The sequence below is a fragment of the Acinonyx jubatus genome, chromosome C1 (genome assembly GCF_027475565.1).
Source record: "Acinonyx jubatus isolate Ajub_Pintada_27869175 chromosome C1, VMU_Ajub_asm_v1.0, whole genome shotgun sequence".
Classification (NCBI taxonomy): Eukaryota; Metazoa; Chordata; class Mammalia; order Carnivora; family Felidae; genus Acinonyx; species Acinonyx jubatus.
The window spans coordinates 104615729-104639880 of record NC_069381.1 but is presented as its reverse complement, the minus strand read 5'-3'; the positions used below and the strand labels follow the sequence as shown (position 1 = coordinate 104639880).

Here is a 24152-nt window from a genome sequence, read left to right as displayed (position 1 = left end):
CCCAGAAGAGTCCACTCCATTCCTCCTCTCTCCCTATCCCCTTGCCCACTATCCTAGGGTTGGGGAGTCCTCTACTTTTAACCTTTGTCCCTCAAGCTGCAGCCATTGGGAGACACTGGGGGGCTACCCAGGAATGGAGGTGCTGATGGTAGCAAGAGCGTGAAGCCTCCAGAGTGGGGCAGGAGTGGAGAAGGGCACGGTGGGGGGGCAGGAGAGGGAAAAGACAGCTGCCTGCCCTCTCCACGCCAGGTGCCACGTGCTGCGGCGTGGCTGGCCCCCACTCTGCTGTTTACCAGCTGGGAGTGAGAGCAGGGGGAGGTGCCAGGGAGCCGCCCCACTGCAGCCTGGCCCCTGGCCAGCCGGCTTGTTGGGTAACCAGGAGAGCCAGGCCCAGCTAATCAAACTCTGGAGAGAAGTGGCGTCCAGGACCTGCTCTGCCCCGAGGCCCCTCTGTAGGGCCCTTCCTCAGTGCCGGCCCTGGTGCAGGCCAACCCAGTCTAGGGGCTCTGCTTCCTCCAACTGGTGCAGGCGCGGCATCTCTCCTCTCCTCATCTCTCCCCTCCCATCTTCCTCTGCCCCTGCACACTCCCCTAGCCCTGCCCTGCGGCCCACCAACAGACCTGTGGAGGCATCAGGGAGTCAGAGAATTCTAGGGAAGGACAGCCAGGTGCAGGAGCTAAGCAGTCAGAGACCTCAAGGAACTGAAGAACCATGGGAGGAGTCTGACCTCATCCTGGAGAAGAGTCACAGTCCGCGCTCCCCCACCACACAGAGAAGCCACCCCTTTCCCATCTCCCCTTTGCATGTCACCTATCTTGGTTCAGATAGAAAACACACCATTCCAAAGTCACAAAGTCCTGGGTTCAAATCACAGTGCAGCCACTTATTGTTCTTGGGCAAGTCAGTAATATCTTTGAGCATCACATAGCTTATGGGTAAATCTGGAATAATGGCGGATGCTATGAGAATCATGGGTTTCTAAAGTGACTGGCAAAGGGCCTGGCACACAGTAGGTGATCAATAAATGCTGGCCTCCTTCCCTTCACTTATCTTGTTTCTCTCCAAAGCTCCAAACTCTGTTCCTCAGATCTCTCTCCTTGTCCCCTCCTGGTGCCAGGCCACTCTGCCAGCCACTCCTTTCCCCTGCCTGCTGACAGGCCAGGTGCTCCCTCCCTGCTCCCTCCTCCCTCCCCTGGGCCCTGCTCCCTGCCCTCCTGGGCAGCCGGGGCAGCAAGGACGGCACCAAGGGAGCTGCCCCATGGACAGGGCCCCACAGAGACAGCACCGAGCCTCTCAGGGTAAGAGGCCCATGGCCCTGCAGGCAGGTGGAAAGGACTTGTCAGGAGGTTCAGGAGAGAGAGAGAGAGAGAGAGAGAGAGAGAGGAAGACTCTGGTCAAGAAGAGAGGAGGAGGAGGAGGACAAGACAAGAGAGAAGGAGAGAGATGGATTGGCAGGGGATGCAGGCCAGTCCTGATGGAAACTGAAGGAGAAGCAGGAGGAGGGGCTGGGGACACTGCAGAGGAAGAGACTGTAGAAAGGGGGATAAGCAGGAAACACAGGGAGGGGAAAGAAAGGGAGCAGCGGGGAAGGAAGACAGGTGTGGGGTGGTGGGGGGTGGGGGGAGAACAGAGTGAAGGAAGCTAGATCCAGTGAAGGGCCAGAATGTGGGCAGACCCTCCCAATGTCAGCGCCCCCTGCGATGAGGTGGGGACACTGCTTTACTCAGCTGGCAAACAGCAGCAGTGGATGGAAGGCTGGCCACCCCACCTTCTGTTCATTCACCAATGGAGGAGCCCCTCCTGCCTTTAAGGGTGACAGACAAAGGGTGGGGGGAGGAAGCAACCACACCCTGTTCGCTGCCCATGCCCACTAGCCTGGCACTTTTCTCCCCACTGGCCCAGGGGTGCGAGGTTTCATTTGTGCAGAGGACGTGGGGAACGAGGCCGGGGGCAGTGGGATGCACAGAGTCAGGCAGTCCTTGTCCCCACCCACAGTCTATAATTCAGAGACCCTCTCAGAGCAGAATGCACGGCCACCTGCTTGGTCAGCTGTGAGCACCCAGGGGAGTGAGTGCCAGCAAGCTCCGGGGCCACCTGGTGGAGGAAGAACACCATCGCCTTGGCAGGGAAGCACCCCCACCCCAGGAGGCCAGAGAGAGGGTGCCACGTCAGGGAGGAAGCTGGGTGGGGCCAGGCAGGATCAGTGGGAGGGGGAGGGGCCGGATGGAGTCACTCCCTCTCTGGGCAGTCCTCCCCCACCCCACCCCAGCAGAGCCCAGCCCTTCTAGTGCATTCCCCCCCACCCCCACCCCGCCCCGTGAAGGAAACCTGCCTGTGGGGAGCATCTCCTGGGCAAAGGGACAGTGTGAGGGGGATGGTGGAGAGGTGTCGGGGAATGGCCAGCAGAAAGAAAACTCCAGCAGCAGAACAGATTCAGAGGTTAGGGAGCAAGCCTGTAGAGGGGGCCTAAGGCAGGGCTACAGGCTTTTCTGGTACAAAAGGCTAGCCTTGTGCTCTATGAGGAGCTGTTGTGTGGTTGTAGGAAATCAACCAACACCTGGCAGGGGAAGCCTCCTCCCAGGGTCTCCCTCGGTAGGTGTTCAATAAATGCCAAAGTGAATGACCATCGCCACCACCGGGTCACCACAATGCAAGCAAAGGCTTGCTCCTCAGCAGCTGCCCCTCCAAGGTGTGTGCATCCCTGCCCACCCCACGTCAAGCCGCTGGGCACCCTACTGTCTGCTCTCTGCCCAGACCCGCCACAGGAAGGGACCCCCTCCTCTGCAGGCTGGTATGCCACAGGAGCCAGGGTTCAGAGGGCAGAGTCTGTGTTCCCAGTCTCCATCCTCTTCCTCCAAACATCCTCATGGCCTTACTCTCAACCTCCACACCTCTGGCACTCCCAGGTGCTTTCGGGCACGAAGGAGAGACCACAGAGATGTCACTCTGGCTGCAGAATATTTATTGTGCACCTCTAATGGGCCAGGCACCACAGAAGGCTCTGGGAATAGCAAGGTCAACGAGACAGACACAGTCCCTTCCTCCACAGGGTTTACCGACCAGCAGGAAAGCGTCATTTCACGGATAGTGACACAATGATAGCAGTTAGGGAACAATGTGGTGAGTGTCAGGAAATCAAATACAAGGTGCCAAGTGTCAGCATGAGGGGAGGGGAGAGGGGCATGTACAGCTTCTCCAACTGGAAACTTGAGGGATGAGGGGAAGTTGGCTACACTGACTAGGGTGTCAGGGAAGGGCATTCTGAGAGAAGGGAGAAGGAAGAGCTTGGGGAACTCCCAGAGGCAGTGAGAAGCCCAGCACTTCTGAGGACCTGAAGGGCATAGAGCGAAGAGAGGGGTGTGTGCAGGATGGTCCCACCTTCTGCTCAGACACCAGGTTCAGGAGAAAGGAATGGGGTGGGATAGGGCCAGTGATGGGGTGGTGTTCCTGGTGCCCATGGTCTTCAACTTTTGGCCCCGACCCCCTCTCTTCTCTTTCCAGAGCTGCTGGCCGCAAAGAAGACCCACAGCTGTGAGTAGAGGGTTGGGGCAGCACCTGGTGCTGGGTGTGGAGAGATGGCAGGAGCTCAGCAAGGCTCCGGAGCTGGCCGAGAGACAGAGAAGCCAGGCAGAGGTGGCACCTAGGGAAACAGGGAGATGGGGAGCCGGGGGTGGGGTGTGAAGAAACCTCAAGATCAGGGTGATGGGAGGTCAGGAGGAAGCCTGTGGAGTCAGAGGGAGCACCACAGGCTGAAGGAGAGAGGGATTAGAAGAGACCTGTGGGAGAAGAAGAGGAGGGGTGCTGGACAGAGGCACAGGAGCTGGCAGCGGGAGGGAGGGAGACAGAGAGCAGGGGGAGGCAGGGTTGGCCTTCGGGACTCAGGGAGCCTGCACCGGGCTTTGCGACAGCTGAGCCACATTTGGTGTTCATCTTGGTGGTTAACACATCCTGAGGTGTGAACAAGCCAGGCCGTGCAGAGCTGGAGAGCAGGAAAACCTTCACCTCTGTAGGAAACATGATACACAGGGACACTCTGGACCCCGAAAGACTGAGGCCACAGCATGTAGGAAGGCTAGAGCTCAGGAAGGACTTCCCAATGGACACTGGTGAGGAAGCATCCCCTCTAGGGACCTCTCAGCACATGGGATCTAACCCCTTAGTTTGTGGAGGCCACTCCCCCAGAAAATGCACGCACCCAATCTCAGTCCCAAAGCTTATATCCCATCAGGTCCAGGCGCACCCTTAACCGCCCGAGGGTACTCTGGGAAAGGCCTCCTCCAGAAGCACGGTCCGCGCATTAATGAGAACCACTCTGGCGCAAGAGAGACCACCTGCCTTTCTCCATGGCACTCCCCTGGATTGCCTACCAGTTCCTCCTGAGAGCTCACTGACCTTGCTCCGGCTGCCAAGATTGCCTAGAGCCTCCCTGTTCCAAGCAGGGACATCTCAGAGGGCAACAGCGTCCCCTCGTCCTTGAGCTGGGCGGACAGGCGTCAGGGGGCTATCCAGGATGCTGCGTCCTCCTGGGTGGGGGGTTGCTTGGCTCAGCACAATCCAGATCTGTGCCTCGCCTGCCCCTAGCCACAGGGCCCCACGGAAATGCTGAGCAGGGCCCTGGGAGGAAAGCAGGTCAAGGAGTGACGTGCTCAAGAACCGGGGGATGGGAACCAGGGACCATATGTGGGTGGGGGGGGGAAGAAGGGGGACTTTCGGAGCAGCTGGAACTGGAGGAGCCTATACTCCATCCCAACCTTAACCTCTTACCACAGAAACCTTGACCAAGACCACGCCCCTTTCCCCTCTCCCAGCCCCACTGGGCCTGTGCAACCAAGCCCTCACCCCCACCCCAGAGTGTCCTATGAGAAGCCAGGGTGACAGGCCTTCCGTGCATGTGCATTCTGCTGCCCCGAGAGCCAGAGGAAGGCCAGCATGGAAAGGTACTGTGCTGAGGAGCTATTAGAGGCCTGGCAAGACCAGAGACCTCTTAGAGGATCAGAGAATCCGGAAGAGATGAGGGACTCCCCCAGGCCGAGAGCCTCAGAAAAATAGGTTCTGAACTGAGACAACCCAAGGAGGAGATCCAGGACAGTCCCAAGAAGGGAGGAGCCCAGGAGGGATTCCCAGACCAAGAGAGGGCCTAATCACTAAAGGGCCCTGAAGAGGGAACCCTCAGGCCCAGGTACCCCACAGAGCAGATCTGAGGCTGAGAGGGACCCTCAGAAGGACCCCCCAGGCCAATAAACTCTAGCCTCAAGTGCCAGGAAACCTCCCAAGCTGAGACATCCTCAAGAGCTAGAGGATGGACCAGAGAAGCTCTCCCATCCCTCGGGTGGGATCTGGGGCCAAACTGCCTGAGTTTGAATACTGACCCCACCACTAACTAGCTGTGTGACCTTGGGCAAGTTACTTAACCTCTCTGTGTCTCACTTTCTTCAAAATGGGGATAATGGTGCCTACTTCATAAAGTATTTTGTGAGTATTAGATAATCCACATAAGAAATTAATAGCCGTTTCTGGCACATAGTAAACATTATTATTATTTTATTACCACCACCACCATCATCATCATCGCCATTGCCAACATTATCTGCATTCCAGTTTCAGTAGTTTTGGTCCTGAGGAAATAACCCTACCTGTGGATAATGGATATTTGTCTGATGATTATTACTGCTGCTATTATCTTTAGTCCCTAGCCGAGGGCATATGCCATGTCTGGAGGGAGGTCATGAGCATGGCGGGTGGGGTGGTGGGGCGGCCTCTCAGACTGCACCCCACTGGGTGGCAGTTGACAGTCCACAGGGTCTCTGGTGGCACCAGCCACTGCCCCCCCGGGGGCAGACATCCTGTGACTTACCTCTAGAAACATCCCTGTCCCTGGAGTCGCCTGGCAAAGAGGGTCAGGCTCTGGTCCTCAGCGGGAGGGGGAGTAGGAACCTGGCCCCAGGCTCCCGTGAGCTCCATTCTGGCTCCCCAGCCAGAACTACCTTGACGGGTGGAAACAGCTTTTACCGCGTGTGGCTGTCGCATGTGGTTTTGGAATTTTCCAACGCCCCCTGCAATTGGCTGCCCCGCCCCTCACACCCTGCCCCAGGCCCAGATTGGCCACGTGCAGCGCCTGTCATCCTACTTGCTGCACCCCAGAGGGGGTGGGGATGGAGTGGGGGGGTTGTCACTCGGCCACCTGTGTGGTGGTGGCTTCAACCCCCCTGGCCCAGAAGAACTGGGAGGGAGCTAGGTGAGGAGCTACAGGCTGAAGCTCGGCAGAGAGGGCCTCACCCCCAACCCAGCTGCCAGCTGTGCCCCATCCCTGGACCACCCCCCACTGAGGACAGAAAGCCAAGGCAGCAAAGCCCAAGGCTCAATCATGAGAAGTAAGTGAATGGGGCCACCTGGGAGTGGGGAAGCCTAAATGCTACTGTCATCCCTGGGCCTCTGGAACAGAGAGGTGTCTTGGGAACAGCGTGAGAAAAGCTGAGGGCTCTTCCCCCCACCACAGGGTGTGTCCCAGTCAAGGCCAAGTTCTGTTGGGAGATGGGTGGAGTAGCTGTGGAGTCTCACTCCCCGGGCAATTTTCTTAGGGCAGGGTAATAGAGGGGGCTGTGGAGGACCATGTATGTCATGAGCCCTGGAAAGGGTCTGCAGGAGTGTCTGAGGTGCTCTGCCCCGCGTTTAACAAGAAAGGACTGAGCCCCAGCGAGGCCAGTGCTTCACCCCAGATCACAGGGCTGCAGCAGAGGGAGGTTGGTGACTGACAGGCACACTCTCCCACTGCAGCAACTCCCTCCATGCTGCCAACCTGCCTCAGAGTGGGTTCAAAGAGGAGCCAGAGGCGTTGCTGTGCCCTGAAGCAGCAGGACAGGGAGAGGAGAGCCAGATCGGCAGATAGAGAGGGTCAGAACCCAACATCCAGGTCTCAGCGTGTGTGTGTATGTGTGTGTGTGTGTGTGTCCCCAGTTTCCCTCATTCATTTGATGAGGGGGGATCAGGCAGGGGAGACAGAGCAGAAAGCTTTCAGTTTCACCCCTTCCTGGTGTGAAGCCATGGGCCAACAGCTTGTGGGCAGATGTGTACAGTCCTTGTGCCTTCTGGCAGAGCAAGCACAAGTAAATCAGACAATCCCTCTGTTCGCGTCAGGAAAGCTGGAGGGCCTCTCGGAGCACAGGGCAAACGAGGAAAAGGGAAGCCCCATGTCCCTGTGGCCTGAGGCCTGAGGCAGGCCCAGCCTCAACCTGGGGTCTTCCCACAAACCACAGAAGGGAGGCCATATTGGGTCCTGGAAAGACCCATGGGCTGAGAATCTAAAGACCAGATTCTGATGCCAGCTCTGTCACCAACTAGCCACGTAGTCTTAAGTCACTGGGCTCTGGTCTCCTCATAAGCAAAATAAGAGCTAAATTTAAAAACAAAACTAACTCTGGAGAGGGTCCCAGTTCTTGAGGACCCACGACCAAGGAGAGAGCCCTGGTCCCCAAGGTGAGCACCCCCAAAGCTAGTGAAGGCATCTCAACTCTCCCAGGACATAGACAGAGAGGCCATAGAAGAGAAGGAGCTTGGGACAGAGATTCCAGTGTGGGTATATGAGCTGGGATGGGTCAGGAGGGGCAAAGAAAAGAGCCAAAGATTTCCATAGGAAGAGGGACCCTTTGGAGCTTCAGTTTCCTTCTAGCTTCTTCAGACTAGCAGCAAAAGTTAGCAAACCAGTCTTCCCAGAAATGGTCCCCAGTCAGTAAATCTACCCTGGGAAGCAAGGATTGGGTGTGTTTCAGAGCCTGGCAGGAGAACAGGAGTCCCCAGGACTGGAGGAGGGAGCCACTAGGCCGTTCTACATAATTTCCCCCCAACAGCTCCATCCAGGCTGGTAGATAAGAGAGGGGGTCCCCTCCGATCTGGGGGTAGATGCCACTAGTCCTTCTCACCTGGACATCTCTGGGTATCTCATAGCCCCAGGTTACCTGGCTGCCCCCATCCCCGCCCACACACACACCTAGTGAGTGCCAGCCACCTCTGCGCTCTCTGACTATAGCCAGGGAGAGTCTACACACTGGGGGCTGGGGACTATGACACACCCAGAGACTGAGGGGCAGACAAACAAGGAGCAGAAACACACCAGGAAATAGAGAGAGGTGCAGAGGCCAAACCCAAAGGACAGAGTCATGAAATACTTGGGGAAAGAATGATGCCCTGATGGAGCTGTAAGTGGAGAACTACCACCCAAACAGCACCGCGTGAAGCCCGACACAGAGCTGGAGCACAGACAATGGAAAGGCACACAGAACAGGGAGAGATGGGGAGGAAAGAGGACGGGCCGCAGAGAGGAGACGCTGAGTACTGAGTGGGTCTAGGAAGGCAGGAAGGGGGAGGCATGGATTTTATGGAGGTTCTGGAAGGGTGATAGGGGCTCCCTGCCATGGCGAGCTGCAGCTAAGCAAAGAGGAAATGTCCATTAGCCAGAAAGACTCCCAGCCAGACAGAGGGATGGTGGCCCTAGTCATCTCTCTCTGAGGGCACGGCCAGTGTGGAGGCAATAGGCATGAGCTCCCCCCACCAACCACTGAGTGTGCATGGGGCAGTAGGGGGAAGGGGAAGGGGAGGTGTGAGGTCGCATGCCAGTCTTTGCTGTGCCCTGATCTTTCCAAGTCTGGTCATGATAATGAGGAGCTGTGGGCCAGAAGTAGTCCAGGTCCCCAAGGGTGCCACAGCTATTATCCTGGGAGCCCTGGACCACCTGAAGACTTTACAAAGGGCCCCCTCCTTCCCTGCATCACCCCAGAACCTTTGCCTTTTCTTCTCTTCCCATCCCTAACTGGAATCCCAAATACCCCTAGCCCAAGGTCCTAGAGGCCACGGCGCTGCAGCCTGTCCCATCACACTGAAGCAGTATTGCTGCCCTCCTGGGGGCCCCCTCATCTCCCCTGCCTCTGTACCCCTGACTCAGACAGGGAACAGGGACTTTCCTATGCTAAGAGCCCTCTAAGGAAGGCAGCTCTGGGGTCTCCTCTTGTCCTCCACGGCCAGTCCTTTCTGAGATCTAATCTCTACTCTTCCTGCTACTGCAATGCTGTCTTGGGACTCTGGGCTCAGAAAAGATGGGGATGTGTGTTTGGGGGAGGGTCGGTTACAGGGCAGGGCGTCAGCACCCCAGCCAGAGTCTCTCTGGGTTCCTGGTCTCCTGGAACAGCAGAGCCCTGTGGAAAGGACTCACAAGCCTGGAGGCAGGGAAGGCCGCTGACTGTGTCTTGGGGCTCCCACTCCTCAGAGCTTCCTCCTGGTGATTCATCCCCTCCCCCCATTCACTGGTTGTTTTCACTCAATTCTTTTGTTTCCCCTCCTTTCTCCTGTCCCAGACTGCGGGGGTGGCGGGGGCACCCAGAGGGGTTTCAGGTGGCTGGCTGTCTTTCGTGGCTTTTCAGAACCCCAGACTCTCCCTCGCCCACCTGAGTTTTAGCTTCACTACTTTCTCAGCCCTGGGATCTGGGTGTATCAGCAGAAAACCCTCGCCCTACCTTGGGAGCAGTGTTCAGCAGATAGAAGTGCTTCTCTCCTGGCCCCCGCCACCCCTCCCCCTCCCGCTCCCCTGTGGGGGCACACACCAAAGTGGTTTCCAGCTTTGCAGAAGCTGCGGGAAGGAGAGCTGAGAAAGGAGGGAGGCTGGTGACAGGCTAGGGTACACTGGGACCCCTGGCCAGAGCTGTGGTCTCCATGGGGGTGGGGGTGGGGGAGCTAAGCTAAGAAAAGAGGTGCATTCCTCTTTCCTGTCCACTCATTCATCCCTGCAGAGGCCTACTACATTGTATGAAAGCCAGCCCACACCCCCAGAGGAGCTCTGTTGGGTCAGGCGAGCTGGCCTTGGACACCTTAGCCCCAAGACATGAATACAGGCAGGAGGAGGTGGCACGGCAGATGAAAAGCAGGGAGCGAGGGGACCATGTCCCTGGGCGTCCTTACATCAGGCATGAGTCCCGGCTTTAGTTCCCCGGGGGTCCTCTCTGAATTCTGTTCCCAGCCCACCTTTCCCCTGTGGCCAGTAACCTTGTCCCGTATCCCATTTGCTTGGTTCACTTGGGCATCTCATCCTTACAGGGTGTATAGCTTAATGGTTGGGGACCTGGGTTACAGAATTACAGAGACCTGGGTTCAAATGTCAGATCTGCCACTTTAGGCCGTGTGACCTTAGTCAAGCCACTTACTCCCTCCTCGACTGTTTTCTTATCTGTAAAATGGGGACAGTACAAGCAATGCCTGGTCCCTAGGGTTGTTGTAATCATTAATGAAACACGTATGCGAAGCCTGGCACCAAGTAAAATTCAGCCACGGCTTATGTCTATCATTATCATCGCCCTTGAACCCCTGTCGGCTGGAGAAAAGGGGAGAGAAAGAGAAGGAAGGCCCATCTGGAGACTGACAAAGCACCAAGAGAAGATAAGGACCCCAGGGCGCCTCTGGCTGCATCCACTCTACCAGGGTTGGCGGGGTGGCAGAGTGGGGGCTGGGGGAGTGGTTCTGGGGTTTGAGGGGAGAGATCCCCCTGGGCTAGAGCCCCTCCTTTGCTCCTACCACTTCCTCTCTGTGGCATAGGGCACCTGGACAAGGCCCAGAGCTGGCTTCCTAAGAGCCAGGCTCTGGATGCATTCAGAGAGCGCTATCAATGAATCTCACAGCTGTGGGAAGGGTGAGACTAGAGGGGTTGGAGGGAGGGAAAGACCACCTCCTCACTACCGGATTTCCCCCACATCAGAGGTGCACATAGCAAGCTCCCTGGGGATGCTTCAGTCTCTGAAGCAATCGAGAAGGGGTTCATTTTCTTTTCCCAGTGTCCTATCAGAATGCAGCTTTAGAGGCCTCACAGGCTGAGGAGAAGAAATGAAAATGAGCTGGGGGAAAGACAGCCAACCCCACCCTTGTCCCCCAGGGAGGAGCAGCCCTGCACAAAAGCTTCAAGAGGGACTCAATTCTTGCTACTCAAAAGTACAGACTGAGGACCAGCAAGCTTGGGCACCAAGCAGAGCTTGTCCATATGCAGGATCTGGGCCCTCAGACCTGAGCAGGGACCTGCTCACAAAATTTTCACAAGATCCCTTGATGGGGGGCTAGAGCCATGTAATCACTAGCTGATTTCAGGAGCGTTTGTAGGTGGACACCTCTCTCTCCTGGGAGTGTGAGGGTTTCCTTTGATGGGCCCTGGGAGAGAGCAGCAGTGAGGTGCAAAGATCTTCCTGAAGCAGCGGGGGCCGCAGGGGCTGGCCTAGACAGTCCTGACCTTTGCTTGGTTCAAGTTCCTGGCACCATCAGGCCCTTAGACGCTAAGTTCCTGGCAGGCCAGGCTCCAGGGCAACCGTTTGAGTAATCCCGTGATTACTCAGCTCCCCCTCCCCAACCTGGGTTCCCATCACCTGCTGCTGCAGGCAAGGGCTCGGGGGTAGGTTGTGAAGGTGAGGGGTGCGGGGTGCTTTCAGCTCCTGTTCACCTCACTGCCACCTCTGCTGGTTCTTCCCGTTCTCTCCCCGCTCTCTCCACTCCCCGCCTCCACAAGTCCCCCTCGCGCGTGCAACGGGACTTTCTCTTTGAGGTTTCAAGCAGATGGCATTGAAAGGGGTACAGGTGGCAGGGGAAGGAGGGAGCAGGGAGAGCAGGGGCCTGGTGGTGCAGACAGGGCCAGGGGCAGGGCACTGGGGCCAGAACATCGGTGTGGGTCTTTCTGTGTTTCTGCACCTGCATCTCCAGCTCAGGTTCTAAGTCTCTGTTGTCTGCTAGTCCTGAACCTCTTGGTCTCTCTAGCTCAGAAGCTACAAGAGTCTGAGCCTCCCAGCTCGGAACTTCTGACTCTGTGTTCCTTCTCACTGTGTACCTCTGTCTTGGGACTGTGGTTGGGGAGCCCTGAGGAGTGGCTGGCCTGGTGGCTGGGGTCTAAACTCCAGCGTCCCCCTCAAGAATAGGTATTTGTGAAGGGGGTCCATGGCTGGCCACATCAGCCTATGAGAAGAATAAGGTCTTGGTTATAGTGCCGCGAGGCTCCTGGGGCCAGGACCAGCAGTGGGTCAGGCATAGGGCAGGGAGATGTGTCTGGGTCACCTGTGTGGTTGGTGCACACACGCACACGGATGTGGCTCTTGGAGAAGGGAAGAGGCAGGGAGGCCTGTGGTTGACTGCTGGGCTGGAGTCCGAGTTCCCACTGTGGCTTGGCCTAATCTCCCTGCCGCTTACTTTTTTGGGTGACCCAAGGTGGTTTCTCCCCTCTCTGGGCTGAGGGCCACTACAGAGGGAGACCCACACTGTTGAAGGGGAAGGTGTTGACACAAGCACAGACTCCATGGGGCACGGGTGTTTCCATCAGGCCTCAAATGCCCACTGGCCTTCTTCACCTTTGGCCCTGCTCTGTAGTAACAGCATATGTAGAGTTTTGCCTCTTACACAGCGCTTCCCACAGGTAATGTCATTGCGCCTGCGAAACTACCTACAATCCCCCCATGGACAAACAGTGTTATTTGTACCCCGGCCTCACTGGCAAGGGAACTGAGGCCTAGAGAATCTAAGTGACTTGACATGCAGTGTCTCCATGTTTTCTGTCCCTTTTCCAGCTACCAATCCCCCGTCTTGTTCTCTCTTCCCCTCCATGCATTCCAATCTACTCCTAATTTACTGGAAAGAATCTGAAAGGCTCACTTTCCGTCACCGCTCCCGCCCCCCCCTCCCCCCCACCCGCCACAGGTGATCACAGCCTCCTGTGTGGGGTTTGGGCAGTCGGATGGGGGCTGGGGTGGAGAAGAGAATGGACTTCTCACAGAGGGGTTTCAGATACTCATGGGCCCAGTCCCCCATGAGGAGGTGGCTGCTTACTCTGACTCAGCTCAAAGCCGGCTTGAGGGTCGGTGGTGTAAAGGCGCCCACTTCACATTGGGAGGCCCTACGCATATGTGTGACCAGGGTCCAGGCCAGAGCCAGAGGTAAGCTCACTGGAATATAGGTTTGCCCTATAGACAAGCTGCTGCTTCCACTGACCCTCAGAGTAGGACAGTCCTAGACCACTTTTCTGGTCTGCTCTACCCCAGCCTCCCTGCTCAAAGGGGAGGCAGCAGGACACCAAAGGCACACAAGAGACCCCTGTCCCTTGGGAGGGATGGAGTCCCCCTGACATAGTGGGAATCCCAACTCCTCTTCAACGACGAGCTGGGAGAAGGCCAACTGCTGGTCCCTGAAATTCAGGAGAGAGCTGTGGGCATTGACGGGGCCAGAGCAAAGGAGAGAAGAATCTGGAGCCAGGTATAGGTCAGGGGCCCTGTGGCCCAGAGAACAAACACTAACACGCCAACGTGCAGGTGAGACTGCTGGCTCAAGCAGACATGCCCAATGGCTCACAATTATGTGTACCTTCCATGTGTACACACACCCTCAAACATGCCCACTGGTGTGTGTACCCCAAAAGCCATGTACACAGAACAGCATAATGGAAAGCAGGGGAGCTAGGATGTAGACCTGGCCCTGGGGCAAACTTACCTCATCTGGTCTATTCCCTCACCTGTAAAGGAAAGGAAAAAGTTTAAATGAGATGGTCCCTAGTCCCAGCCAAAGTTAGCATTCATGATGCGTGGGCATACGATGGGACCCAGAGGCCCTCGTGCACACGTAAACATCCACACTCTCATATACTGATACACACAGAGCTGCCCACTCTCTGCTCCGGGGCCAGGGGCCTCAGCACCCTGTTTGATTCTCTCCCTGGGTCCCCAGCATCTGACAGACCCGGCTTGTTGAACCCTCTCCTGGGCTCTAACTCACTTCTCCATACCCCCTGGGCCCTACTCTGTGGACCCTGTCTGCTTGGCCCCGGGGCCTCTGCTCAACCCACCCCCGAGCCTTCACTGCCTTGCCAAGGATGGCTGGCATCTGTACCTGGCCCCCAGTGCCTCCCGGCTGGTTCACCACATCTCCCCCCTCCCCGCCCCCACGCTTCACACTCTTCCCATGGAAGCAGAGCCCTGGTAGGGGAGGGGGGCCTAGAGGAAGCCCCCTGCGCGGGAAGCAGGTGTTGTAAAGCAGCGAGGACTCTTAGGTCCCCAGGCGGGAGGGAGGCAACTGGAGCTTTTCCACTTGAAGGGCTGAACAGGTGGCCTCTCGGCAGCTGCATTCTTGCCCCCTTGGGGCTGCAACAGCCCCCGGCTGCCCCACCGAACCAAACACGGCCCCCCTAGGCCTGTTGTGGAGCAGTGTTTGGCACTTTTTCCCTTCCTTCCATCTTGCAAGAGGGGAACAAGCTGGAGTGAGGGCGAGTGAGGGGGCAGGAGGCAGATAAGGCTCCTGGGCTGACCTCCCGTTCTTTCTTTCTTCCAGCACAAATTGAAGTGATTCCTTGCAAAATCTGTGGGGACAGGTCGTCTGGGATCCACTACGGGGTTATCACCTGTGAGGGGTGCAAGGTGAGCACGTGCGCGCGTACAGTCTCTTCCGAGGTGAGGAGAAGGGGTTCTGTGGCCTTTATTCCGGGATGGTCTACTGAAGCAGCTAGGGAGCTGCTTGGGAGGTGCCTTACCTGGGAGGCCCTGTGCACAGGAGGGCCTTGTCCTGAGCTGGGAACATGATGGCAGGGCAAACTGTCATCATGCTAAGACATGGAGGAGAGAAAACTGATGGGGGGTCGAATCTGGGAAAGCTGGGGCCAGAGCTGGGGCTGGAAGCACTGGGGACTGAGCTGGGCCTGGCCAGGAGAGACAGCCAAGGTCTCCTCGCCTGCCTTCCCCAGGGTTTCTTCCGCCGGAGCCAGCAGTGTAACGTGGTCTACTCCTGCACCCGCCAGCAGAACTGCCCCATCGACCGTACCAGCCGAAACCGGTGCCAGCACTGCCGGCTGCAGAAATGCCTGGCACTGGGCATGTCCCGAGATGGTGAGGCCAAGCAGGGAGCCCCCTGGGGTTTCCCTGGAGTCTCCAAAGAGGCAGCCTGGCCTGCTGTGCTAGGCAGAGGTTACCCTGTAGAAACGTCCTTCTGTGGGGCATGGGCTGGCCATGCACAACGGGGGTGCCCGGTGGGGTAGGCCCACCACCCTCACCAAAGGACTTTGCCGTCCCCGGTTTTAGGGTCTGCTAGAACAGTCCTCCATTCCCCAACATCCCCGACTCCTCCCTTTCCTCTTCCTGTGATGGATTCTCCTCAGTCCCCTCACCTGTGGCCCAGATACCATCCAGCTTCCACATCCTCCCTGCTGCCCTGCTGCCCCATGGCTCCAGTACTAGCTCATCTCCCTTCCTGGTCTGCCAGCCCCATGATAGGACACAGGATGGTAGCTAGGAAGGGAGCCAGAGTGGGCCTGAGAACAACCCAGAAGTCATGAGCGTGGGGAGGGCTGCTGTCCCTGGCGCTTTCTCGTGTCCTCGCCCCCGCCTCAGCACAGCCCCCCATCACCACCCAGAGGGAGCCCAGGGAGGGGCTGGGGGAGGCATGAGGTGATGAGGAGCCAGAAAGAGTCCGTCAGCACTTTTCAGCGCCCAAAATAACAAAGTGAAAGGAAACACGCTGGGGTGCAAAGGGGCAGGCGGGGCGAGGGGCTGTGCCCCCACACCTGGGAGGGGTGTGGGGGGGGAGTGAAAAGGCAGGAAAGAGAGAGCAGAAGAGGATGTTCAGAAACAAGCCGCGGAGCCTGGGTTGGGCTGTGGTGAGTATCTAGGTCACCAGGGAGCCTGCAGGCCTGACCACAGGGAGACCTGTGTTTTCAGCTCTCCTCTTCCTCCGACCCTCCTAGACAGGCGAGGTGACCCCAATACAGCTCGAGGCCCCCGACGTGACCACCCCCTGCCCCAGCATCAGGAGGCCAGAGTCCTCAGTCCAGATTCATGCCATTAGCAGAAGTCAGTTTCCAGCCGGGAGAGTTTGCCTGGGAGACCAAAACGCCTGGGCTGGACCGGCCCTGCAGCAAACACCTAAGAGGTGGCAGAGGTCTCAAGCAACAGTGGGGGCCCCCCGAGGAAGCTGTGCTTGGTGCTAGCTATTCAGGGGACAGCAAGTGAATTTGTAATGATCAAAATGCATGTTGGTGCCGCCCAGCACCCAAGTCCTCCTGCCTTGAACACTCTTGGTCCCCGACCTCTTTCAGCTGTCAAGTTTGGCCGCATGTCCAAGAAGCAGAGGGACAGCCTGCACGCCGAAGTGCAGAAACAACTACAGCGGCAGCAACAGCAGCAGCGGGGACAAGTGGCCAAGACCCCGCCAGCGGGGGGCCAGGGAGCAGATGCCCTCGCATGCCCTGTGGGACTCCCAGATGGGCAGCTGCCCCTGGGCTCTTCGCCTGACCTGCCTGAGGCCTCGGCCTGCCCCCCCGGCCTCCTGAGAGCCCCAGGCTCTGGGCCCTCCTGCCCCAGCAGCCTGGCCAAGGCGGGGCCCAACGGGGCCTCATACCACCTGGGACACAGCCCCGAGCGGGGCAAGGCCGAGGCCAGAGACGGCTTCTATGGCACAGGCAGCCAGCTGCCCCCTGACACATGTGGGCTTCATTTCAAGGACCCCAGGCATCCTGGGCTTGAGGAACCAGGACAGGGCCCAGACAGCTACTGCAGCCCCAGCTTCCACAGCACCCCAGAGGTGCCCTATGCCTCCCTGACAGAGACTGGTGAGCAGCTGGGAGGTGGAGAGGGCAGGGACCATGAGGGAGGGGCTTCCAAGAGAGGGGCCCGAGCCAGCACTCCATGTACACCGAACCTGAGCCCAAGGGAGCCGAGGGGTCGAAGGGGGGAGGGAGGCAGAGCAGGGTTAGGCCAGGCCAGGAGTGCCCTTTGTGTGGGTAGGGTGGCAGCTGGCTGACACGGAGCCTGTGCCTTCTTCCTCTGGCCCCAGAGCACCTGGTGCAGAACGTTTGTAAGTCCTACCGAGAGACATGTCAGCTGCGACTGGAGGACCTGCTACGACAGCGCCCTAACATCTTCTCCCGGGAGGAGGTGGCTGGCTACCAGAGGAAGGTGAGGCCAGGAGAGCCCGTGGGAAGGGGGGACATCCCGCCTCCACTGGGGGAGTGCAGAGATGGCCACCTGCACAGGCGAGCGGGCTGGAGCAACGCACAAGGGTGTCCCCGCTTTGAAACATGGGGTGTGCATGTGTGTGTGTGTGTATGTGTGTGTGTGTGCGTGTGTGCATGTGTCTAGCCAATGGATGAGAGCTCTTCCTTGGCCCCTGCTGGTTAACATTTTGCCTGCCCTTCATCCTACCGCCTCCAGCACCCACACCTTGGCGTACAGACCTCGGCATACTCTCCTTCCTCGTCCTCTGATGGTAACAGTAGTCAGAACCCTGATGTTACACACCCCTTCTCTGCCGGGCGCTGTGCTGGACGCTTCACATAAATTATCTTCCATTCTTACAACAGCCACCTGGGAGCTTGGCATTTATTTCGGTTCTTAGCAGACCAGGAAACTGGGCTCAGAGAGGTTCACAGACTTTTCCTGGGCCACAAAGTCGTGGAGCCAAAGGCACGTTCGGATCCACCGGGCTCCAAAGTTTACACTCTTTTGCATCACACTCTCACAATACAACCTGTTCTAAAAATACTTGTTTGGCATTCAGCCTTCACTTCTCCAGGTTATCAAGACCTTTGGGTGTGTCTTTTTGGGAGAGGGGTCAGTGTGTCCTTCTCACCCCTACAAAATGCAAACTCTTTGAGGGCAAAGCTGCATCTCAGATGGGTTTTGTTTCCCCATGGACAGCTAACCGGGTGCCAGCTGCTGGTGGGGGCTCGGTGAGTGCAACCACGTGACAGACATTGACCCCAAGTGTGCATCTGGGCTGAGAATAGGCTGAAAAATGCCAGAGCAGACAGTGTGGAAGTTCTGAACCTCACTCCTGATGTTTATCAGTCCGGGCTCCTGGGGGCTTGGGAGGGTGACAGGGTCATAAACCGGGCTACAGTGGGACCTCCTCCTTCCTTGCAGTCAATGTGGGAGATGTGGGAACGCTGTGCCCACCGCCTCACTGAGGCCATTCAGTACGTGGTGGAGTTCGCTAAGAGGCTCTCAGGCTTTATGGAGCTCTGCCAGAATGACCAGATTGTGCTTCTCAAAGCAGGTGCCCAGGGAGGGTGGGCAGGCCTGGGGGGAGGGGGACAGAGCTGGCTTCCTGCTTTGCCTGACTCCTGCCTGCATGTCCCTGCCCTCTCCAGGAGCAATGGAAGTGGTCCTGGTCAGGATGTGCCGGGCCTACAATGCTGACAACCACACAGTCTTTTTCGAAGGCAAATACGGAGGCACGGAGCTGTTCCGAGCCTTGGGTGAGGGGCAGGGGGAAATGGAGAGGGAGGGGTGGGAGGGCAAGCCCCCTAGAGCTTCAAGAACCAGGGTATCCTCTTTTCAGGTCAGATCACCCCCTCTGCTCCAAACATCAAGAGGGTGGGTGTCCCCGGGCACCGTGGCCTCGTTCACCCGGCAAATCCTTTGGTTTTCTGTCCCTTAGGCTGTGGGGAGCTCATCAGCTCCATCTTTGACTTCTCCCACTCCCTGAGCACATTGCGCTTTTCTGAGGATGAGATTGCTCTCTACACAGCCCTCGTGCTCATCAACGCCAGTGAGTGTTGCTGGGCCTGCCTAAGGGACATTTGGGTGGCAGGGGGGCAAGGGATAGTGAAGGGTCTGGACCTTCAAATGTGGTTAAGTCTGGAAAACTGCTTTAAAGAGCAGAATGAAGGGTCAGAGGAGCCTGAGAAGGGGAAACGGCTCCCAAGGTGGAGTTGGGACAAGTGGGGGGCCAGGGAGCCGTGGGGATGAAAGGAAGTGAGCCACATCCCAGAGAGAAATTAGCTGACCTGTGAGCTCACGCCAGAGTGTCCAGTGTGACCATGACCACACACTGTGATCACCCGGAAGCTCTAAAAGTGATTCTTCTCCAGGCTCCACTCCCAGAGACTCTAAGGTCATTGATCTGGGGTGCAGCCTGGAGCACCAGGATTTTTAACAGCCTCCCACAGGTGATTGTCGTGTGCCACCAAATCTGAGAATCACTGCTCTGCGTGAGCTAATTTTAAAACTTTTTTTTATGTTTATTCATTTTTAAAAGACAGAGAGAGACAGAGCACAAGTAGGGGTGGGGCGGAGAGAGAGGGGGACACAGAATCTGAAGCAGGCTCCGGGTTCTGAGCTGTCAGCATGGAGCCCGACGCAGGGGCTTGAACTCACGAACCGGAAGATCATGACCTGAGCCGAAGTCGGATGTTCAACCAACTGAGCCACCCAGGCACCCCATGCGTGAGCTAATTTTAAGACTGTGTGCCGTCACAGTGGAACTCTGGGCACCCTCTCCACTGGAATGGAGTGGGCTGGGCTGAGCCAGGGAATGCTAAGTATTTGGAGAACCTGGGCTAATGAGCTGAGCTACTAACCTGAGTTTGCAGATGAAGACGATCTGTTGTCTGGCTCTGCCAATGAGCAGAGACCTAATCATTTGAACTAGAAATAAAGACTTAAAAGATGACTTCTGGTGGGGTGCCTGGGTGGCTCAGTGGGTTAAGCGTTTGACTTTGGCTCAGGTCATGATCTCGCAGTCTGTGAGTTCGAGCCCCACGTTGGGCTCTGTGCTGACAGCCCAGAGCCTCCTTCCGATTCTGTGTCTTCCTCTCTCTCTGCCCCTCCCCAAGTCACGCTCTGTCTCTCTCAACAATAAATTAACATTTAGAAAAAAAAAAGATGACTTCTGGCTATCTGATGGAGCCAGGGCAAAAGGTGCTTTGTCTGTTGAAGTTAGCCACCAACTGATGCAGAGGCCTTGATGCTGGCCTTAGGAGGCTTCACCAAGGCAATCTCCCATCTGGTCTCAGCCTTGGCCAGGGAGCAGGGCTCTCTTCCATTTCATCCCCCCATAGTGGAATCCCAGCATCGAAGGGGCCATGTGAAATATCAGGGTATCAGGGAGAAGGCAGCTTGGGCATCAGGAAATTGGGTGTTCTTATCCGCCTTATCTCTCCCCAGTTTGCCTTGTAGACAGCTAGCCCAGCCCCAGGCCCTAGAGCTCTTCTTTAAAAAAAAAAAAATTTTTTTTTTTTAAGATTTATTCATTTTTCAGAGACAGAAAGTGAGCGGGGAAGGGGCAGAGAGAGAGAGGGAGACACAGAATGTGAAGCAGGCTCCAGGGTCTGAGCTGTCAGCACACAGCCCGATGTGGAGCTTGAACTCATGAACTGTGAGATCATGACTTGAGCCAAGCCCACACTTAACTGACTGAGCCGCCCAGGCGCCACCCCCCACCCCCCAGAGCTTTTCATTATCAAGCCAGGACACATGCGCATGTGCACGCGCACTGGAGGCCGTGCTCCAGCACAGATACCCAACACGACACACCCTGTTGGGGGAATTTGACGTCCATGTTCTTTCTTCTTCTCGCCATGGTGCCGCGCCCTCCTTTAGACCGGCCAGGGCTCCAAGAGAAGAGGAAAGTAGAGCAGCTGCAGCACAACCTGGAGCTGGCTTTCCATCACCATCTCTACAAGACCCACCGCCAAGGTATCCTGGCCAAGGTAGGAGCAGTCCCCAAGGTGGAGGAGGTCAGGCCTGGCACGAGATCTGGGACCCCGGGGCTCCGTGGGGACAGAGTGCCATATGGTGTTAGAGAGCTTGCAGCAGCAGCACGGAAACCAAGGGGACAAGCAATCGCTGCCATTTGCGTACAGATGGAACATGAGAGAGCCTGGAATGGGGGGGGGGGGCCTCCAGGAATCAGTTCAGTTTAATATAGCCATCGCTTACCCAGTATCTGTTTGTGCAAGGCACCATGGAATGGAAAGCTACAGAGAAGCGATCCTTGCCCCCACTGAGGGTTCGTAGTGCGGTAGGAAGAGGCTCGTACTGGTACTCTGGTACAGAGTAGCATATGGTACGTGATAACGATAGTAGTACGATTAACAAGGTGCTGTCACAGACATGCTGTCATCCTCAGGGCAACTCAGTAATAGGACAGGTATTCAAATATCCCTTTAGCGGTGAGGAGACTTAAGCGACTTGCCGACGTTTGCATGATTGGCGAGTAATAAATACAAGATTGAATCCCAGTGCTCTCCCACTGTGTCTCCGCACCCCTGATGAGTTCCTTCGGTAAGAGATATTGGGGAAATGTTATGAGCATAGAATAGGGATTAAAAATAATCTGGGGTAAAAAGAGTGGGTCATCAATGCTTCCTAGGGAAGGTGGCATTTAAGGTAGGCCATGAAGTATGATAGATTTTAACAGACATTCGTGGTGGTAGGACAGGCATGCCAGGCTATGGGAACAATATCAGCAAAAATAAGGAGGCAAAATAGTACATATACGGGGAATAGCTCATAGTACATTTTGACTGAAGCATAAGATTGGGAGCTGGCACTGACTGATGAGGGCAGGGAAGTAGCAGAAGACAAGAAGAAGCTGGAAATCAGGTCAGGTAGCAAATCAGAGAGGACTTTGAGTGCCATATTAAGGAGTGAAGGCTTTATTTCCAGGCAATGGAGAGCCATGAGGGCTGGAGGAATGATATCATCAGAGCTATTATTTAGGCAATTTAATTTGGAACCAGTGTAAAAGAACCTTTTATGTAATCATTCAAGCAATGGACCCTTGCTATGTGCCAGGCACAGTGAGTGCTAGGTGCCAAGGATACAGAAATGACTTACACAACGGTCTAGGCCCTAAAGAACTTCAAGTCCAGTTGGATGGGCTGGAAGGAGAGACTGACTGGACCCTGGGGGGGCAGCTGGAAAGCAGGTCTGACTCCACCTTCAGAATCACCCCCTCCACCATCACCCCCCACCTCCCCCAGCTATCAGTTCTCACTTGGCCTGTTACAGTGGCCCCTGCTCCTCCCTCCTCTGCCCTGCAGTAGCCACACAGCATAAGTCTCAGCCCTCCTATAGCCACCCATCCTGCTGAGACTCACCTGTAGGGTCTGTCATGGCTGACTGGCCTCACATACAATATGACCCTGAATTTTTCTCACCTCCTCTCCTCTCCCTGCCCTCTCAGTCACCTCCCGGCTATTCCTTCAACACATCACACACAGTTGCACCTCAGGCTTTTTGTATCTGCTGTTCCTGCTGCCTAGAAGGTTCCTCCCCTAGTTTTCCAAATGGCTTGCCCCATCCCTCCATTCTGGAGAGGTTTTCTGATGCAAAAAGCCCTCCACCCCACCCTGCATTACTGCTCTTTAAGAAATTTTCAGGCATATTATATTTTCTGGCTCCCTCACTAGAATATGCATTTAATAAAGCCAGATATTTTATTCTACCTTATTTTATCCATTGATCTATCCCCACACCCCATCACAGTGCCTAGCTGAGTAGGTTCTCAACAAACATTTATTGAATGGAAGGATGGATGGATGGATGGAAGGATGGAAGGAAGGAAGGAAGGAAGGAAGGAAGGAAGGAAGGAAGGATGGAAGGATGGATGGAAGGAAGGAAGGAAGGATGGAAGGATGGATGGAAGGAAGGATGGAGGTACTGTGACAGTCCAGGCAAACTCAAAGTAAAGCAGTAGAAATGAAAAAAGAATGAATCTAAAAGATATCAAGGGATCCATGTTGCCTGGTCCTCTCTGACTGCCCCTTTCCTAGGAAACTAAGATGGTGGTGGGAGAGGAGGTGGTAGCTGGAGAGCGGTCTTTTCAAGCCTACTTTGGTTATACAGGAAGCTGCAGAAGATGAATGGTTTTCTTGGCCTTTCTTCAATAAGGTCTCCCTACCTCTGTCTCCTCCTGGGTCTCTAGGCCTTTTTTATTCCCCTCCAACTGAGTATTGGTAGCGTTGGGTACCTGCTTCGAAACTAGTTCAAATAGTTACTGAGCAACTGTCATGTGCCAAGCACTATGATAGGAACAAAAGGTACAGAGAGAGAGGGAGACAGGGAGAGAACCTACCTAAGGAGATTAGACCCAGGGTGGAAAGGCAGACAAATGAGACCGTTTTCCTACAATCAGGTTTAAGTGCTACTACACAGAGAGAAGCCCAAAGGAAATGCCCTTAATCCAGGGAGGGGTAGTCAGGGAAATATTCCCAGAGGCGGTGACACTTGAAAGTGAGGAAGAATTAGCCAAGCAAAGAACTGGAAAGGCATTCCACGTGAGAACAGCATCAATGAAGGCCAGTGATAGTACATAACAGAGTCGCAGGATCCAACCATCTTAAGAGCAGAAAGTGGGAGTTGGAGCACTTACCAGGTGAGTAGCGGGAATGTGATTGGGGGTTCACTCAGAAAACACACACCTGTCCTGCAGCAGCCCTTGCTTGCCTCTGGCTTCCTGAACACATACTTCCCCTGTGATGGGATCGAATCCGGCCACCCCTCCGATGCCAAGTGCAGAGGGGAAAGCAAGGAGGGTTGCCCTAGCCCGGGAGGGCCGAGAGGAGATCTTGGCTCTGGGGAGGAGGCTGGCGTACTGACCCTCCCCCCCTGTTAACCCATGTCCAGCTGCCACCCAAGGGGAAGCTTCGGAGCCTGTGTAGCCAGCACGTGGAAAAGCTGCAAACCTTCCAGCATCTGCACCCCATCGTGGTCCAGGCTGCTTTCCCTCCACTCTACAAGGAACTCTTCAGCACTGAAATTGAGTCACCTGAGGGGCTGTCCGAGTGACCCAGAGGAGGGACTGCTTTTCCCTTCTCTGGAGCCCGCTGGCCCTCGCCCCAGCCCTCCTCCTACCCTCACCTTTTTCTTTCCTGTGCTCTGAGAGGGTGGACCCTGCCTGTTCTTTGGGGGTGAGCGGTTGCTCAGACTGGCTTTCTGCCCACAGGCATGCCCAGGGGTGGGCCAAGAGCCAGAGAGGGTAGGGATGAAGGAACACCGTCTCCAGCCTCAGCTTGGTCGTGTCTCCTTCACCATGACTCTTCACCCCCAGCTTCTGAGAGGCCCAGGGTGGCACATAGGGACCTCTAGGAGGACCACAGTGTCCTCAGGACACCAGGGGGATCCAGGACACCCTGGATGAATGGAACTCAACTCTGAGCTCAGAAGCTAAGAACAGGACTTTAAAATACCTCATTGCATTTCCCTGTGGGCTTTGGCTGGGGAGGTATGTCAAGCTCAGAGACTGGCAGCTGGAGCCCAGAAGGACCTGTATATAACATGAACACAGATCTTTAGATTTTCTGCCTTCCCTCTTCCTCTCAGCTCAGCAAGGAAGTGGTTGGGCACGCTTCCCTTTACCCAGGGTCTAAAAAAAACCTGGAT

General features: G+C 56.2%; 1 protein-coding gene across 1 annotated transcript; it reads left to right on the top strand.

The window, feature by feature from the left end:
- Positions 1-1600: 1600 nt before the first annotated feature.
- RORC (RAR related orphan receptor C) lies at positions 1601-24071 on the top strand. Its single transcript, XM_053214817.1, has 11 exons — positions 1601-2689; positions 3502-3531; positions 14326-14411; positions 14735-14876; positions 16082-16594; positions 16819-16940; positions 17907-18039; positions 18134-18241; positions 18424-18534; positions 20367-20476; positions 23397-24071. Exons 1-11 carry the CDS (start codon positions 2620-2622, stop codon positions 23556-23558), a joined length of 1587 nt encoding a protein of 528 aa, XP_053070792.1. The 5' UTR covers positions 1601-2619; the 3' UTR covers positions 23559-24071.
- The last annotated feature ends 81 nt before the right edge of the window (positions 24072-24152 follow it).